Source organism: Salvelinus sp. IW2-2015, linkage group LG11 (assembly GCF_002910315.2).
Source record: "Salvelinus sp. IW2-2015 linkage group LG11, ASM291031v2, whole genome shotgun sequence".
NCBI lineage: Eukaryota > Metazoa > Chordata > Actinopteri > Salmoniformes > Salmonidae > Salvelinus > Salvelinus sp. IW2-2015.
In genome coordinates this window covers 23,656,714-23,673,531 of record NC_036851.1, presented here as the reverse complement: position 1 = coordinate 23,673,531, position 16,818 = coordinate 23,656,714, and the positions used below count along the sequence as shown (strand labels likewise).

At 43.2% G+C, this 16,818-nt stretch overlaps 1 protein-coding gene across 2 annotated transcripts in view; it reads right to left on the bottom strand.

Annotated features, from left to right (window-relative positions):
- LOC111970008 (multiple epidermal growth factor-like domains protein 6) overlaps positions 1-16,818 on the bottom strand; it is a 78,069-nt gene that overhangs the window by 12,540 nt on the left and 48,711 nt on the right. For both annotated transcript variants that reach the window (XM_023996480.2, XM_023996481.2), the window contains exons 5-9: positions 11,119-11,241; positions 3,179-3,301; positions 1,675-1,800; positions 296-418; positions 68-190 (exon numbers count right to left, since the gene is read on the bottom strand). In XM_023996480.2, the coding sequence (XP_023852248.1) occupies positions 68-190; positions 296-418; positions 1,675-1,800; positions 3,179-3,301; positions 11,119-11,241 (618 nt within the window). The remainder of the gene's footprint in view (positions 1-67; positions 191-295; positions 419-1,674; positions 1,801-3,178; positions 3,302-11,118; positions 11,242-16,818) is intronic.

Here is a 16,818-nt window from a genome sequence, read left to right as displayed (position 1 = left end):
GGTTGAGATATTTCAGATCATGTCAAATAATGAAAGCCATGGAGATGATTATAGGAGCCAAACTCACGATAGCACTGGCGTCCGTCTGCTCCCATCTCGTAGGCAGTGTCACACACACAGGCGAAGGAGCCCAGGGTGTTGTGGCAGCCATGAGCACAGCCCGTCTGCTCCGACTCACACTCATCAATATCTGGGATGAACAAAGTGTCTGTACAGATCTATACTAGAACTTAAATACAGAGACATGATTGGCCCTGTATGAACAGTAGTGCAGTAATCAACAGATCTTTTTTACCCTCACAGGTCTTCCTGTCCTCTGCCAGCTTGTACCCATTTCTACATTCACAGTGGGCCTTGCCACGATCAACAAGACAGTCATGCTGGCAGCCACCATTCTTATCTAGACATGGATTCTCCACTGTAACACAGGAGACAACGATTAATGTTTGAGAGCGCTTTATCGTGACGAACATCAAGTTCTTACAAAAACAATCAGTGTGGAATTTTTTCGAGGACATTTATCTAAAATGCAGAAGTACAGCTCATACAGTATACTGAACAAATACATACTGACATAACCACTCAAGACAAAGGCCCAAACTCTACACTAGGCTGAGTATTTTTCTGCATAATTGTGCCTGCAGAAATTAGAGGAAGCTGGTCCTTGCCAACCATTACAACGAAAAAACGTCTAAAAGACAGTTCTTATTGTAAAATCAAAATCCCCCCTCCCTGAGAGAGAGAGAGAGAGAGAGAGAGAGAGAAAGGAGGACTCTGCTGCCCAGACATTCCATGGCTGAGCTTTGTGTTGCCAGAGTATAATGTGAACTAATGTTGAGGGAAAACATGAAAGATGAGTGAACACTTCAAATTAGGGTCTGATTCACAACAATTTAAGGTCTCATCTCCTGAATGGAAGGAAGTCCAACTTAGACATCCTGTTGGACATGAATTATTGGCAGCTATGAATGTACAGTGTTATGACAAACTCTTGGATCTAAAGGACACCTTGGATTCTCAAATACCCTTCCCCTAACACTATAAATAATGGCTTGTATCTTGCCTACACTCTCCCCTCTCCATCCATCCATCATATTGCTATTTGGGACTGGCATAGTTACAGCTTGAAGCTCCTCCAAGTATGGTTATCCGTCTTTATTATCTAGCTGCCTCTCTGGGTTACACGTCACGATTAGTTTAATGTCTGTATCAGGCTACTGTCTCTCTTAGCTGCCTGTCATTCAACATGCACTGAAAGCTGCTCTCTGTGTCTGCACTCATGATTACCTCAGCCAAAGATTATGATCAGTAATGTAGCCCATATTTGTGGTGAAAAAGAGAAAACCACATGTTTTGTGACTTTACAGCCTGTCAACTTGCCCACTCTGCAGTCTTTCTACTAAACGTACTTCATCTGCTGTTTCCCATGTCAAACCTGAAGCCCAACGGTACACTGGGAGAAGGAAAGGAAACTACATGCAATGTGACATGGGAGCTTATTTCTTATTTGTTTGTAATTGGTCGAAATGTTGTTTTCTCACAAATGACTTCACCTTGAGGGTACTTCAGTATTTGGCAGGTGCTTGGATATATTTAATCACCTGTGAGTGAGTGTGCATGTGCTGTCAGGTGCACAGTAGTGTGCAGAGGCCAGTGGATGATGAAGATACTCACATTTGCAGTGCTTGCCATCCTCAGCCAGCACATATTTGTCTCTACAGCGGCAACGGAAGGCAGCAAGGGACTGCTGTACACAGAAATGCTCACATCCTCCATTACTGATTCCACATGATTGGACAGCTGGATACAGACAGACAGACATTTTTAGAATACATTTTGAGAGAGGGCACTGTAAACACTGTTCTTAAGTTCCTTTTGAGTTTTGAAATGTATTCTTTCAGATATAAATCTGAATGGAGCGTGGCTTCTACCCTTCACTCTGTGTCCTTTGCTGTTTCTGAAAGGCTGCGAGCTCAGAAGTGCTACCAACACAAACACTGTGCTAAATACCTCAGTGAATTGTTCTGCTCTGATTAAAGATCCATCATCATGCCTGTAGGGCCAATAATCACACAGACAGCAGATCGAAGGTCCTCAGTGGCGGAGGACACTCCTCCTGAGCTGATGAGGTGAAGCCAGAGAGCCAGCACACTGACTGATCTCTGCTTTTTACATGTCTCTTTCTCTCTCAGTTAGCTACAGCATCTCTGGATGAAAACACCAGGCCCAGCCTCTGACTGACCTCCTCCTCTAATGGTGTTTTGATAAACTGATGCATTTATGCATCCACATGCTCTGCTTGTTAAGACTGACCTCTCCAGTCAAACCATATGCTGGATATAAAAAAATAACTGATATGTTGAATTGATATGGGAAGACATCTGGTGTTCCCTTCCTCTACTGACTCTGTGGCTATTGGTATGCATCTCTCTCTCTCTCTCTCTCTCTCTCTCTCTCTCTCTCTCTCTCTCTCTCTCTCTCTCTCTCTCTCTCTCTTTCCTCGTTCCTCTCTCATCTCTCTCTCTCTCTCTCTCTCTCTCTCTCTCTCTCTCTCTCTCTCTCTCTCTCTCTCTCACTCAGTCACTCACTCATCCAGTGGTACAGCACAGTTCCCAGACCGCCGTCAAGAGAACGATATGCAACCTCACAGATAAGCATCAACCCTGAGACAGTACACTTGAGCACTGTGATTATTAGTGCAGTCAGTCATTATCACCACACCGCAGCCGGCATACAACAGGTAGTCAGTGACACGAGGGTCCTCCTCTCTATCCTCTCTCATATCATATACATTGTCTTAAAGCCAAGAAAAGCAGCATACATTTCCATTCTAAACATCAGAGATGACGCTCTGTATACATTCCTTGCTGTGCAAGTTGAGACTGAGAAAGACAATCTTTTCAACTGAACTGAGACCTTTCTATACTGTAGTCTGATTCAGGGGGGTTGGGCTAAATGCAGAAGACACATTTCAGTTGAATGCATTCAGTTGTACAACTGACTATGTATCCCATTTCCTTTCCCTTTCATGAGGACTAGACTTACTCATACCTAGACCCTGGGTTTTCCAAAAGCTTCCACTGACTTGAATGACACAATATGTTTGTGGTTTATATATCATGATGATGATGCATAGGGTTATCAGGTTCATGGGCCGCTGGTTGCTAATATTACTCACCAATGCAGGTGCGTCCATCCACATGGAGTCGAGAGCCTGGGTTACATTCACAGTGATAAGAGCCCCTGGAGTTCACGCAACCGTGCTGGCAGCCACCGTTGTGGACCTGGCACTCATCAATATCTGCAGGGCATGCACCACACGCGCACACGCACACACAAATTAGAGCAATTGTCCTAAATGCTGTCTCATTATCATCAAAGTACTCCTGGAGAGTAAACTCCAGCAAGATTCCATTATCTGAAACGTGAAATTAAACACAGCTTTAGGAGAAAGATACGCTCCTCTAAGAAGGAGGAGGAAGATGGATGAGGGGACAGATCCTCCGCCGGTGCATCAGTGCCCAAACAAATCCTCCATGTGTAACAACTACTGAACTTTTAAATCCCCCACAAAATTCCTTTACTCTGTCTCTCAGTCTCAGGGGCATGGCTCATGTAAGGGTCAAAGGTAAACCAAAAAGTGAAGGCCAGACCCACAGTGAGATCAGAGGTGACCCCTTCTGTTTTTTACCAGTAACATTCTGTCTGCCACCACCAACACGGCAATTAACACATTAATCCCCATGAGACACTCAACAAGAAAATACAGTACATCAAACTGTTGAAAACATTCCCTGTTCACACGTTACTTATTGCTCTCTCTCTCTCTCTCTCTCTCTCTCTCTCTCTCTCTCTCTCTCTCTCTCTCTCTCTCTCTCTCTCTCTCTCTCTCTCTCTCTCCCTCTCACGCAAGCATGTACACATGCGCACACACACACATAATATATCTGCAGTGTTCAAGTCTAGTACAGTAATTATATTAGGGATGTGAATCACTATGATGTATTTTGGGTTGTCAGCATATTGAAACGTTAAAAGGTGAGTGTGAACAGTTTTTGGCCACGCTGACTGTCTGTAAAATAAATAACACACCATAAAATGACTGATGGTTGGTGCCAGCTTAAATAAATGAGGCAGAGTGAGTTATGAGCTGCTCAGATGAGTTCAGTAAGTCCACTCACAAAGCATTTATTTTCAAAAAGAAACTATTTCAAGAATTCAGCTGTACCTCTGTGAAAAAACTAAAGGAAAGAAAGGAAGACCGTTTCTGTAACGTTACCCCCTCCCATTGTGTGCTTCTTATTATGTCATTGTGTTGTGTTTTGCATTGTGAACATTACGCAATTGTGAAATCATGTGTTATGCACTGAAGGCAATTCGAGGTGTAATATTCAGCAATAATGAAGATTCATCACACATAAAATCCCCCATAACAACAACAGGCTCCTCAATCAGAACAATAATGTACCCATTGTGGCTAATGTCAATACACTGTCATGCTGGCACATCCTCTTTTACAATGGTAACTTAACTGTGCCTAACATGATCAAGCGTTCTCTTTCATGCACTTGGAGCCATGGAGGAGGAGATGAGATCCAGAGAGACAGTACCAGAAGGAGAGAGCCCAGAGTACCCCCTCCCCTTCCAAAGCTATGGCTGGTGGCACGCTATGAGGGATCTGGACTGGTACAGCTGTGCTCCATCGCCATCATTACACGCTAACCCAGAGCAGCCAGAAGGACACACAAACAACCTGTGACCACCTCCAGAACAGCAATGATCACAGTGGGCCTGGGATTCCGGGAGGGAACAGCAGCCCTCCCCTGGGGATACAGTACCCACACAATGGAGGGGAGATATTATGTATATTTCTTCTTGGCCTGGCTGCTTGTAACAGAACATATGTAAATACTGTATATTCAGAACCACACTTTAGCCAAGCCATAGTGTGCACTGTGCAGTGGGTTAGAGAAGCATGCAACTATAGCAGTCCTTACTGTACTGTACATCCTACACTACCAGTATTCCTCATCTCTATGCTCTGTCTATAGATGAACCCATCCACTCCCATTGGATGCACCTCAGGACATGGAGTACCCACATCTTTTACGGTGGTGTTTTGGGAGAGAGTACATGCCCTACACATTACACCAATTCAGCTCCAAACTGCTGCCAAACTTCAGCTCGGTTCCATTCAGGAAAGCTGGCAGGCATACTGTAGGAGTGCTCTCTTTTCCGTCCAAGCAGCATGCTTTTGTTTGGTTTTGGTTTTTAATGAAATCACTCCAAAGATGTGGAGCTCTTTCCCGATGGACTATAGCGCACTATAAAAGCCTTCCAGGCTGGTTTCCATGTCTAAAACATGACCCCACAGAGAATGGAGCCAAAGCCTCAGCTGCCACTGGCTTACAGCAGCCATTAGGCCAGTACCCACCACAGCCTTGATCACACTGTTGCCTTCCCTCTTCATGGAAAAAAAACAGTTTGGGATTTTTCCATCATTTCTGCAATCAAGCATGAAATCGACATGGATTTCTAGCTGATTCTCAGTTCTGTGATATTAATCAAAAGCAATAAACTAGATGGTGATTATCCATTAAGAAAAATAGCTGGGCCTGCATTTAACTCTTTTAAATGTTTTACATTTTGTTTCTGTGCTGTCTCTTATACACATCTAGATGTGTATAAGAGACAGTTACTAAACTGATTTCAGATTTGAATATCAGATTAGACCAAGGTGCCATTCCCTTTACGTTTTTGTCTATGGCGTGTTGTTGAGAAAAGTGATCAAAGTACCTGATTAGCGTGAAATGTCACAATTTTGACTCTTTGTTTAATGATTAAAATCCCAGATTATTGTAATTTGAAAGTTCTAATAAGTTCCATGGCAGTTCATTCAACAGTGGGAAGTTAAAAATTAGCAAAATTAGTTTGCAAAATTAGTTGATGTAGTTACTAAAACAGCTGTACCTCTTGATTGGTAGCAGAGAAGTAGACCATGACATCATACCCTCTAATTCCTTGTCTAAAGTGCTTGGAAAGCGGTCAAAACGGCAGTTGTTTGAAAAAATTAAGACAAAAAGTTGTTGATGCGTTTACTAAAAGAGCTGTGTCATTAGATATGTAGGAGATATTTCTGTTCCGATTACAGATTTGAATAGCAGAGAAGTAGACCAAGATGTCATACCCCCTAAGTTTGTGTCTAACTTGTTGGATAAGTGGTCAAAATGTCAGCAGTTTATAAAAAGTGACAGAAAATTTTGTTGATGCGGTCACTTAAACAGCTGTAACGTTTGATCGGTACCAGATAATCATGTTATTATTTCAGATTTGAATAGCAGAGAAGTAGAGGAAGATGCCATACACTAACATTTGGTGTAAGTGTTTGTCAAAGTGGTCAAAGTAGCTAATATTGCATTTACAGTGAATGGAAGTTGGAAGTGATGATGTCACAACGGGGAGCTTTAGAATGTTGAAAAAATACACTAAAGTGAATGAAGAGGACAAAAAGAAAGACAAAAACATTATAGTTTAAATAATATCAAATGCAAGTACTATTCCAGACATTTTAAAGTTTGAATGGCATTTCTAACTTAAACGATGTAAGACAGTGTTTACCCAAACTCAGTCCTCTGGACCCCAAGGGGTGCACGTTTTGGTTTTTGCCCTAACACTACACAGCTGATTCAAATAATTGAAGCTTGATGATTAGTTGATTATTTGAATATGCTGTGTAGTGCTAGGGCAAAAAACAAACTTGCACACCGTGTGGTCCCGGGGGCCGAGTTTGTGTAAACACTGGTGTAAGAGGAGTAGCGTGCAGAAGAAGAAGAAGAAGTATGATGAAGATTTTATTTTTTGCTTCGCAAGTCCCACCTAAATAGATTCATGGTGCATCTGATTTATGGCGCCAGATACTGTGTGCATGTACATGTAGATCATTGGACCTAGCCACCTAAACCTGGATATGACTGTCTATCTTCCAGAGCTGCAGTCATTACTTTTACTGACAAGATCTGTCATATTTGTGTAATTATTACCAAACATTGGTTATCTCTCCACTGATAAGTGGAAGCCTCCCGTGTTCCGATCTTCTACTGAAGTCATGTGGGCAGTGCTAGGCTACACACAAGGGCACCAGCCCTGACATCGCTACAGTAGGAGTGGACTGATAACACTGAGAATCTGTCTGCTTTGCCGTGCAAGACATGACATGACATGAGATATGATGTACGTTAATACACCTGTGATCCAACTGAAAGTAATGTTCAAGCCTAGGTCTAATGATCTGGATCAAAAGATTCTTTAGAGGAAAGCTTTACCCAGATCAGCTTTTAATCATTAGGTATTTTTTCGTTCAGTTACAATGACTCCAAGCCAACAACAGTGTAACAGTCTGTACCTCCACATTACATAAACCCACTGAGATATCATTTACAGGCAGTATTGTCCATGCAAGGGTAGACATAACCACATAAATGTGGAATGTACTGTAGCACTCACCTGGTACATGATACCCAATGTTGTACCCATTGTATGCATGGAAGCAGTTAGGCATATAGCAAATCCTTCTATGATAGCGGTGGTACACATTGTTAGAGCCCAGGACTGGTTCAATATGTGCCCCAAAACACCCCACGAGGAGCATCAACCATCCTGACAACGCCATAACTAACTAATATATATACTTAGCCTCATAGATTCAAAAAAGGTCTTTATGCCCCAAAAATACTAAGATAAGCCCACATGCAATATACAAAATTACAACTAAAATACTGAGCTTGAGATACATGTAAAACCAGACATGAACTTATAAAATAATAACAAACTCTGTTAAGATGTTTCTTTCCAGTCCCATATTGTATGAGGCAGAACAACTTCTTGCTCCCTCTGCCTCTCTTGATTTGTCCTCCCTCCCCCTGTACCTCTCTCTCTTTTTAGTGTATCCTTTCTTCCCTGACTCCTCCATCATGTCTGTCTCCAATGTCCAGCACATTAAAGGCCCTCCTCTTTCCCCTCCTACTTCTCCCTCTCCTCTCCACCTCCTCTCCCCCTTCTTCTCCCCCTCCTCCCCTCAAGGTAGCCCACATGTCCAGGCCCATGATCACACATGTAATTGTATTTTGACAGAAAATACAGTATCCTGAGTGTTAAAAAGCCAATATAAAAAATGAGAGTGATTTATGAGTACAGTTGCCGATACTTTTCCTTCCACTTCAAAGCCTCATGTATGTGAAAGAATGTGATAGATTTATAGGACATGGCATGCAGGTACTATAAGGAATGTGAAAACTTTTCTTTTGATATTGAAATGTAAGGAATAATCGCCAAAGTACAAGGGTACAATTTGATATTTAGAAACCTAACATCAGAGAGACTAATTCATCTTGCAGTGACCCTATCTACTCAGGAGCTCAGGGCAGAGACTCGTATCCCTTGCCAACATATACATCTAAGCAGTGGAGGCTGGACCAAGACAGGTCTTTATATAAAGAACTGTGAAAAACTCTGAAGCTGCTCTGACACTATATATGAGAGGTATTTCATGCACTGCTTTAAAAAAAAACACAAACTGTACTGCAGTAGCCGCATTACATACAAGCATCTCAGGAGAATCGTCAAGCCCAGACAGAAAACCGGAAACTGATAAAGTGGGAAGAACACACACACACAGTCACAAGCACACACTGACACACAGACTCTCTTTATCTCACACACGCACGCACGCACACACACAAACACACACGGGGAGGCAAGTAGCCTAGCGGTTAGAGCATTGGGCCAGTAACTGAAAGGTCGCTAGTTTGAATCCCCAAGCCGACAAAGGAAAAAAAGATTGTTGATGTGCCCTTGAGCAAGGCACTTACCTCTAATTGCTCCAGGGTCTCTGTTGATAATGGCTGACCCTGGCCATGACACAACTCTCAGGGGGAGTTGGGATATGCAAGAAAACCCATTTCCAATTCACACATGTGTACAAAACATACTTGCACGTGTGAAGAAGGACAAATATAAGCACCCACACATATAAGTGTGAACATCTTTGAAAGGGCTGGCAGAGATTTCAAACATAAGTGGGCAATGCCAGGTAGAGAGTGGGAGCAGGCAGCAATAAGATAAGCATGAAAGAGGATAGGTCCTTTGAGCCCTATCAGTAACATAAAGACCAAATGCAATACATCCTCTCTGAATAACACATTCTATCAACACCCCTCCCTGTGAGAGACCTTTACTTTAAATGCCGTGCACTCACTAAACGAGACATTTATTATGTGTTGGTTTTGGAGAGAGAGAGGTGTGCCTCAATCTGCCTATAAAATGTTTCTAGTCATTCACGCATTCATGCACCGCACACACACATATACACACATATACACACACACACACACATATACACACACACATATACACACACACACACACACACACACACACACACACACACACACACACACACACACACACACACACACACACACAGTGTCCAGGCTGTGCCAAGAGTGGGCTTACAATCCCCACACTCTCCCAACCCTGCAGTGCCCCTCTGCCCTCCGACATGCAGTGGTCATGACCGGGAGAGTGTTGACACGGCTATACCCAGCTCAGCATGCGACTGGTTAGTGTTGGCATACCCCTCTCTGATCTGAACCATTCACATCAGCACTGCTCATTCAAAACAAAGCACCAGCCAATAATAAGATCAGGAGCTTTAAAAGGGCAACAACTCTGCGTTCTACATTTCTATTTTCATTTCAGCTTTTTGTTTTTCTTCAAGACAATGAAGTTTAAATAAGATTTTCATCATTACAGGGAAATCCAATAACATCCAATAGCTGAATGGCTTTGAATAATAAATATTCATTGTAAAAAGCCTTTGCCAATGCAGCGATGTGTGTGTTGTCTTCCAAGTCTGTTTACTTTCTTCTTTCACTGATTGAATCAATTAGATGTGTGTTAACAGAATGCTTCTGGGACAGGCCTGTAGACATGCCACATCTCAGACAGCTCAGCACTGTCTATAGAGATGGGCAGTCATACAGTAGGAATGCACTCACCATCCCTATGGGGTTAGCTATTCACATACACTACCATTCAAAAGTTTGGGGTCACTTAGAAATGTCCTTGTTTTTGGAAGAAAAGCAAATTTTTTGTCCATTTAAAATAACATCAAATTGATCAGAAATACGGTGTAGACGTGGTTAATGTTGTAAATGACTATTGTAGTCACTTTTTTATGGAATATCTACATAGGCGTACAGAGGCCCATTATCAGCAACCATCACTCCTGTGTTCCAATGGCATGTTGTGTTAGCTAATCCAAGTTTATCATTTTAAAAGGCTAATTGATCATTAGAAAACCATTTTGCAATTATGTTAGCACAGCTGAAAACTGTTGTTCTGATTAAAGAAGCAATAAAACTGGCCGTCTTTAGAATAGTTGAGTATCTGGAGCATCAGCATTTGTGGGTTCGATTACAGGCTCAAAATGGCCAGAAACAAAGAACTTTCTTCTGAAACTCGTCAGTCTATTCTTGTTTTGAGAAATAAAGGCTATTCCATGAAACTGCCAAGAAACTATTCCATGAAACTGCCAAGAAACTGAAGATCTCGTACAATGCTGTGTACTACTCCCTTCACAGAACAGCGCAAACTGGCTCTAACCAGAATAGAAAGAGGAGCGGGAGGCCCCGGTGCACAACTGAGCAAGAAGACAAGTACATTAGAGTGTCTAGTTTGAGAAACAGACGCCTCACAAGTCCTCAACTGGCAGCTTCATTAAATAGTACCCGCAAAACACCAGTCTCAACGTCAAAAGTGAAGAGGCAACTCCGGGACGCTGGCCTTCTAGGCAGAGTTGCAAAGAAAAAGCCATATCTCAGACTGACCAATAAAAAGAAAAGATTAAGATGGGCAAAAGAACACAGACACTGGACAGAGGAACTCTGCCTAGAAGGCCAGCATCCCGGAGTCGACCTCTTCACTGTTTAACGTTGAGACTGGTGTTTTGTTTTTAGCTGTGGTGGTGGTGGTGGTTGTGGTTGTGGTTGTGGCGGTGGTTGTGACGGTAGTTGTGGCGGTGGTTGTGTTGGTGGTGGTTGTGGTAGTGAATGGACTCACCTTGGCAGGTCCTGCCGTCGTCCTTCAGCTGCTCACCAGAAGGACACTTGCAGTAGAAGCTGCCGATGGTGTTGCAGCACAGAGCCTCACAACCGCCGTTAGTCTCCTCACACTCATTTACATCTGACAGGGACACACAAACAGAGACCGGTCAGTCACCCAGCAACATACTTTCTATTGGTGTGGCAGGCTTACCGGGTTAAGCGAGCAGTGTGATAAGAAGTAGAGCGGCCAGGCGGGTCATGTTTCGTATGACTCGACCTTCGTCTCTCCAGAGCCCATTTAAGGGAGTTGCAAGGATTAGCCAAGGTTGTAATTCGGGGAGAAAATGGGGGTAAAAAAAATACACTTGTGGCCATACCACCCTGAACATGCCTGATCTTGGTACCTAAGCAGGGTTGGGCCTGGTTAGTATTTGGATGGGAGACCACATTTTTTTATAAAAAAATAATGGGACATGAAGAACACCAGCTAGTCTCTTGGTAGAGCCAGTAAGCTGAATAACTTCCCTCTAAACCACATTAAGTAGAAACAAGCTTTCTCTTTGATTTCATGTCAGATAGAGTTGAACTCCAATGTCTTACAGGGATGAGTTTGGGTCTGATTTGTGAGGTTTGGAAGAGCTGCTTCAATGCTTACGGAAAGTCATGACAGCAATTATCAGACCATAATATACAGTTTCCATCTTTAAGCCTTTTCTCTCTCTAAATGTCCAACAGCATGAGGTGCAGCTGTGTTGTACAACAACATCTTCACTTTCCAATGTAAGAATAATGACTCTCTCTGTAATCCAATTTGTGGCATCAGATTTGTATTAAAACCTTATAATGGAAAATATTTATGATCATACCCTAATGTGAGCAGTTTTGACATACAAACCTTATTATGAGTATTCATGCAACTAACAGTCTCAAATATGCATCATAGTTGGAATATAACCACAAGCTTCCAAGACACCAGATCAGATATCTTGGTAACCATGAACAGAACCACTGCCAGCATCTGCATCAGCACATTAACACAGCACACACAGGTCTTGTGTGAGTCAGACGAGAGAAACTCAGAAATTCAGCCAATAGAAACCAGAGAACCAGAGAGTTTGCCAATCACATCATGGCTCTGAGAAGCCACAATCTTTCTTTCTCATCTATATCCCATACACAGCCTGTCAGCGCTGTCATTCAACTGACCACACATTCTCTCTCTACTTCACAGTCTTCACACACTGACTCAGATCCTGATCAGGTGCAGACAGAAACACGATGTATCTTTAGTTGGAAAAGAGAACATCCAAAGGTCATTCAAATACAGTGCAAGCAGGGTCTTGATAACCGTAAAATAATATAACTGTGAAGGAATGCTACAGTGCTGTGAGGGAATGGATGAATTGGTGGAGAGAGAGAGAGAAAGGGAGGAGGAGGAGGGTATTTGCGTTGCACTCCTAATCATTTCATAGCCCCCTCTATGTCCATAAACAGAGGAGAGTTACGGAGCAATCCTGGGACTGACAGGGGAAATGGAGGCTAGTTGTTTTCCTGTTTCAAATCAAATCAAATCAAATGGTATTTGTCACATGTGCCGAATACAACAGGTGTAGACCTTATAGTGAAATGCTTACTGACAAGCCCTTAACCAACAATGCAGTTTTAAGAAAAAAATACATGCTAAGTAAAAAATAGATAAGTAAAAAATAAGAAATAAAAGTAACAAATAATTAAAGAGCAGCAGTAAAATAACAATAGCGAGGCTATATACAGGTGGTACCGGTACAGAGTCAAAAAGAGGGGGGGAATGCAAATAGTCTCGGTAGCCATTTGACTAGCTGTTCAGGAGTCTTATGGCTTGGGGATAGAAGCTGTTGAGAAGCCTTTTGGACCTAGACTTGGCGCTCCGGTACCGCTTGCCATTCGGTAGCAGAGAGAACAGCCTATGACAAGGGTGGCTGGAGTCTTTGACAATTTTTAGGGCCTTCCTCTGACACTGCCTGGTATAGAGGTCCTGGATAGCAGGAAGTTAAGGACATGACTCCGGGGCCCCGGAGGAGCTCTTATTGTTTTCATGTCAGTTTGTACGGGGTTAGGAAGAGTGGGGCTGGGGGCCTGTATCCCCCTCCCCCCTGAGGCCACAGGTGTGTGGCTCCCAGGGTTCATGCTGGGTCAGGGAAATGTTCCAAATGCACAAAAACCTTATTAAGCTCAATTTTTGTAGACAAATTTGTTTACATTCCTGTTGGGTGAGCATTTCTCCTTCGCCAAGATAATCCATTCACCTGACAAATGTGGTATATCAAGAGGCTGATTAAACAGCATGATCATTACACAGGTGCACCTTGTACTGGGGACAATAAAATGCATCAGATGTATCAAGTTTTGAGGGAGCATGCAATTGGCATGATGACTGCAGGAATGTCGACCGGAGTTGTTGCCAAAGAATTTCATGTTAATTTCTCTACCACAAACTACCTCCAACATCGTTTTACCGGCCTCATAACCACAACCATGCCAGCCCAGGGAGGGGGGTGGGGTGGGGGATGGAGTGGTGCTGAGGAGTATTTCTGTCTGTAATAAACCCCTTTTGTGGGGAAAAACTCATTCTGATTGGCTGGGCCTGGCTCCCCAGTGGGTGGGCCTATGCGCTCCAAGCCCCCCCATGGCTGCACCCCTGACCAGTCATGTCAAATCCATAGATTAAGGCCTAATGAATTTATTTCAATTGACTGATGACCTTAAATGAACTGTAACTCAGTAAAATCTTAGAAATTGTTGCATGTTGCGTTTATATTTTTGGTTCAGTATAGATACTCACTAGCGCATGTGAGAGACACACGGAGTGTACAAAACATTAGGAACACCTTCCTTATATTGAGTTGCAACCCATTCTGCCCTCAGAACAGCCTTAATTCGTCGGAACATCGACTCTACAAGGTGTCGTAAGTGTTCCACAGGGATGCTGGCCCGTGTTGACTCCAATGCTTTCCACAGTTGTGTCAAGTTGGCTGGATGTCCTTTTGGTGGTGGAGCATTCTTGATACACACAGGAAACTGTTGAGCGTTAAAAAAAAACAGCAGCATTGCAGTTCTTGACACACTCAAACTGGTGCGCCTGGCACTTACGACCATACCCTGTTCAAAGGCACTCAAATAGTTTGTCTTGTCCATTCACCCTCTGAATGGCACACATACACAATCCATGTTTCAATTGTCTCAAGGTGTAAAAATCCTTCTTTAACCTGTCTCCTTCCCTTCATCTACACGGATTGGAGTGGATTTAACAAGTGACATCAATAACAGATCATAGGTTTCACCTGGATTCACCTGGTCAGTCTATGTCATGGAAAAATCAGGTGTTCTTAATGTTTTGTACACTCTGTGTAGTGTATATCCAGATTGTCAAAGTATAACAACATTTAAGTAGGGAGAAGCCAAGATGTGTAACCCTACGCCAGACATGTATTTACTATTCATCACCAGGAACAATGAGAAAGACTCCCTCACTGTCAAAACAGGTCCCACGACGATGAACCCAGTGACCTCTGAAATCATGAGTGGGTCGCCTAGTGATCGGTGCACAGGCTACACCCACACCTGACTCCAGGGGTCAGCAGTGGGATGCTCTTGTCTCCAGTCCTGGTACAGGTAACCTCCATCCACAATGGACCCACATTACATTTACATTATCTCAGTGCTTTGTCCCAACATAAGAGAAACACGATAGCAATAGGCTACTGTCCTACACGTGGAGTTAAGTTGAAGATTCAGTCTTGTATGAAGGATGCTTTAGCTACTTTTTTCTCTACCCCTGACATCTGTAATGGGGACAGACAGGGATATATGATCATTTATCCAGATGAGTTACTATGATGTTGCAGTATTCCTGTTTCTCTGGTAAAATGTCTGGTAAAAATGTAATCTAGTCCCTGGCACTGTGTGGAGCTCCATAGAGTCAGAGCCACCAGCCACACATAGCCTCACTGTATTATAGTACTGTAGGACAAGCTGCCAATGTAAAGGGAAGGGCTGCTTTCCTTCATTAGTATTTTCTCTCAGGTGGTCATTGGAATCATGCACACTGATCCAACATAACTGTACCCTGAATCTGCTCCTAGAACCACTATTCATACACTTATTATTACTACTGAATTATTACTACACACAGCTACCTCTACTGCAACCAAGTTGTAAAAACAGGGGAAAGCATTGGCATCAAAATGAATGAAGGCTGACTTAAGCACACTTCCCGTGGAAGAGAAGACCCTTTTGAACATGATCATGATCAATGCCATCCCCACATGCTTTGTTCATTAGACAGTGGCCTCTTCCCTGGCCTAAAGCCCAGAGATCATGAGCCCTAGAGGGCAGGTGCATTTCCTATGAGATTATGATCCCTAGACAAAGGGGGCTGTCTGAGGGCCCAGAGGCCTGGCCCAGCTTACCCATGCTCCATGTTCCATGTTCCAGGTCATGTTTAGAGGCTGGAACTCAGGGCCAAACTGACTCAGGCAGGCATGGAAAAATACACAGCTATAATTACACATGATGGATGTCTGTTTATTGGTGACCCGGAATGAAATCGGAGGCAACACAGTCTCCTAGGACTAATGCGTGACATGCAATTTGGACACCAATACTCCATAGTTAAGTTAACCCCCTGTCCCAAAACAATCAACCTGTCTAGACAGAGGGTTCTGAATGCTCAGAAGAACAGCCCACTTTCCAGAAGGGTATGAATAAACCTCTGGTTCTGATGCACAGGAGCATATAAACATGAGTACGTCCACACACGTACGCGCAAGCATGTGTATATATATATACACACACACACACACACACACTGCTCTAGCTGTGTGTTCAGCTGGATCTCATCAGGGCTGTCCCTACACAGTGGGAAGGCCTCAGTGAATTGTCCGTCCTATGGTCCATACCATATAACATTTTAACAGGCCACCAGCTGGACCCCCAGTGAACCTGTCCTCCATATACTCACGACTCATTTATTTTTACTGCCAGCCTGTGGCTGCTGGCAATCACTCGGACACACACAGCAGCCCCCAGTAATATATCATATCACTGAACGTCTGTCTACCCCTTCACTGTGTTCAACTCAGCAGGATATCTATACATTATACAGTACATGTACATATACTGTATAATGTATAGACAAGTCAGGGCTCAACGTAATCTACGTAATCTAATCTCAACGTTGTCTATTACTACTAAAGTGAAAAACGAAACAAAAACAACACAAATATGACTAATATAAATTGTGTATTTCCCAGGAGTGGATATTCTGTTCCGAAACAAATCGCAACAAAAAAAGAACAGAAAACAAACACTCTAACTAATCGCTACATTCAAAAGTGTTTTGTGATTAACCCGCATGTGAGAGCTGGGTTTCATTCTTGGGCTGTATTTTGCGACTTCCTGTGATAAGGACTACAACCAATGTTCCCATGGGGCCTGGGTTAATGTCTGAGTCGGACCATAGGGGTCTAACACTAACACAGCACCGTACTGCAGCTGGGACCAGGGCCAAAGACAACCACCAGGCCCTGATCCTATCTCCAGGGTCACAGGCCGGAACATTTGAGCATTCATCAAGGGGAAGCCATCGATAGCCGTGGCCTGTTTCCTCTTAGGTTCCAGATCTAAAAACCTGCTGCTTTCATCTGCTTGACTCCTCGTCCAGCAGAGCTACTCAGAG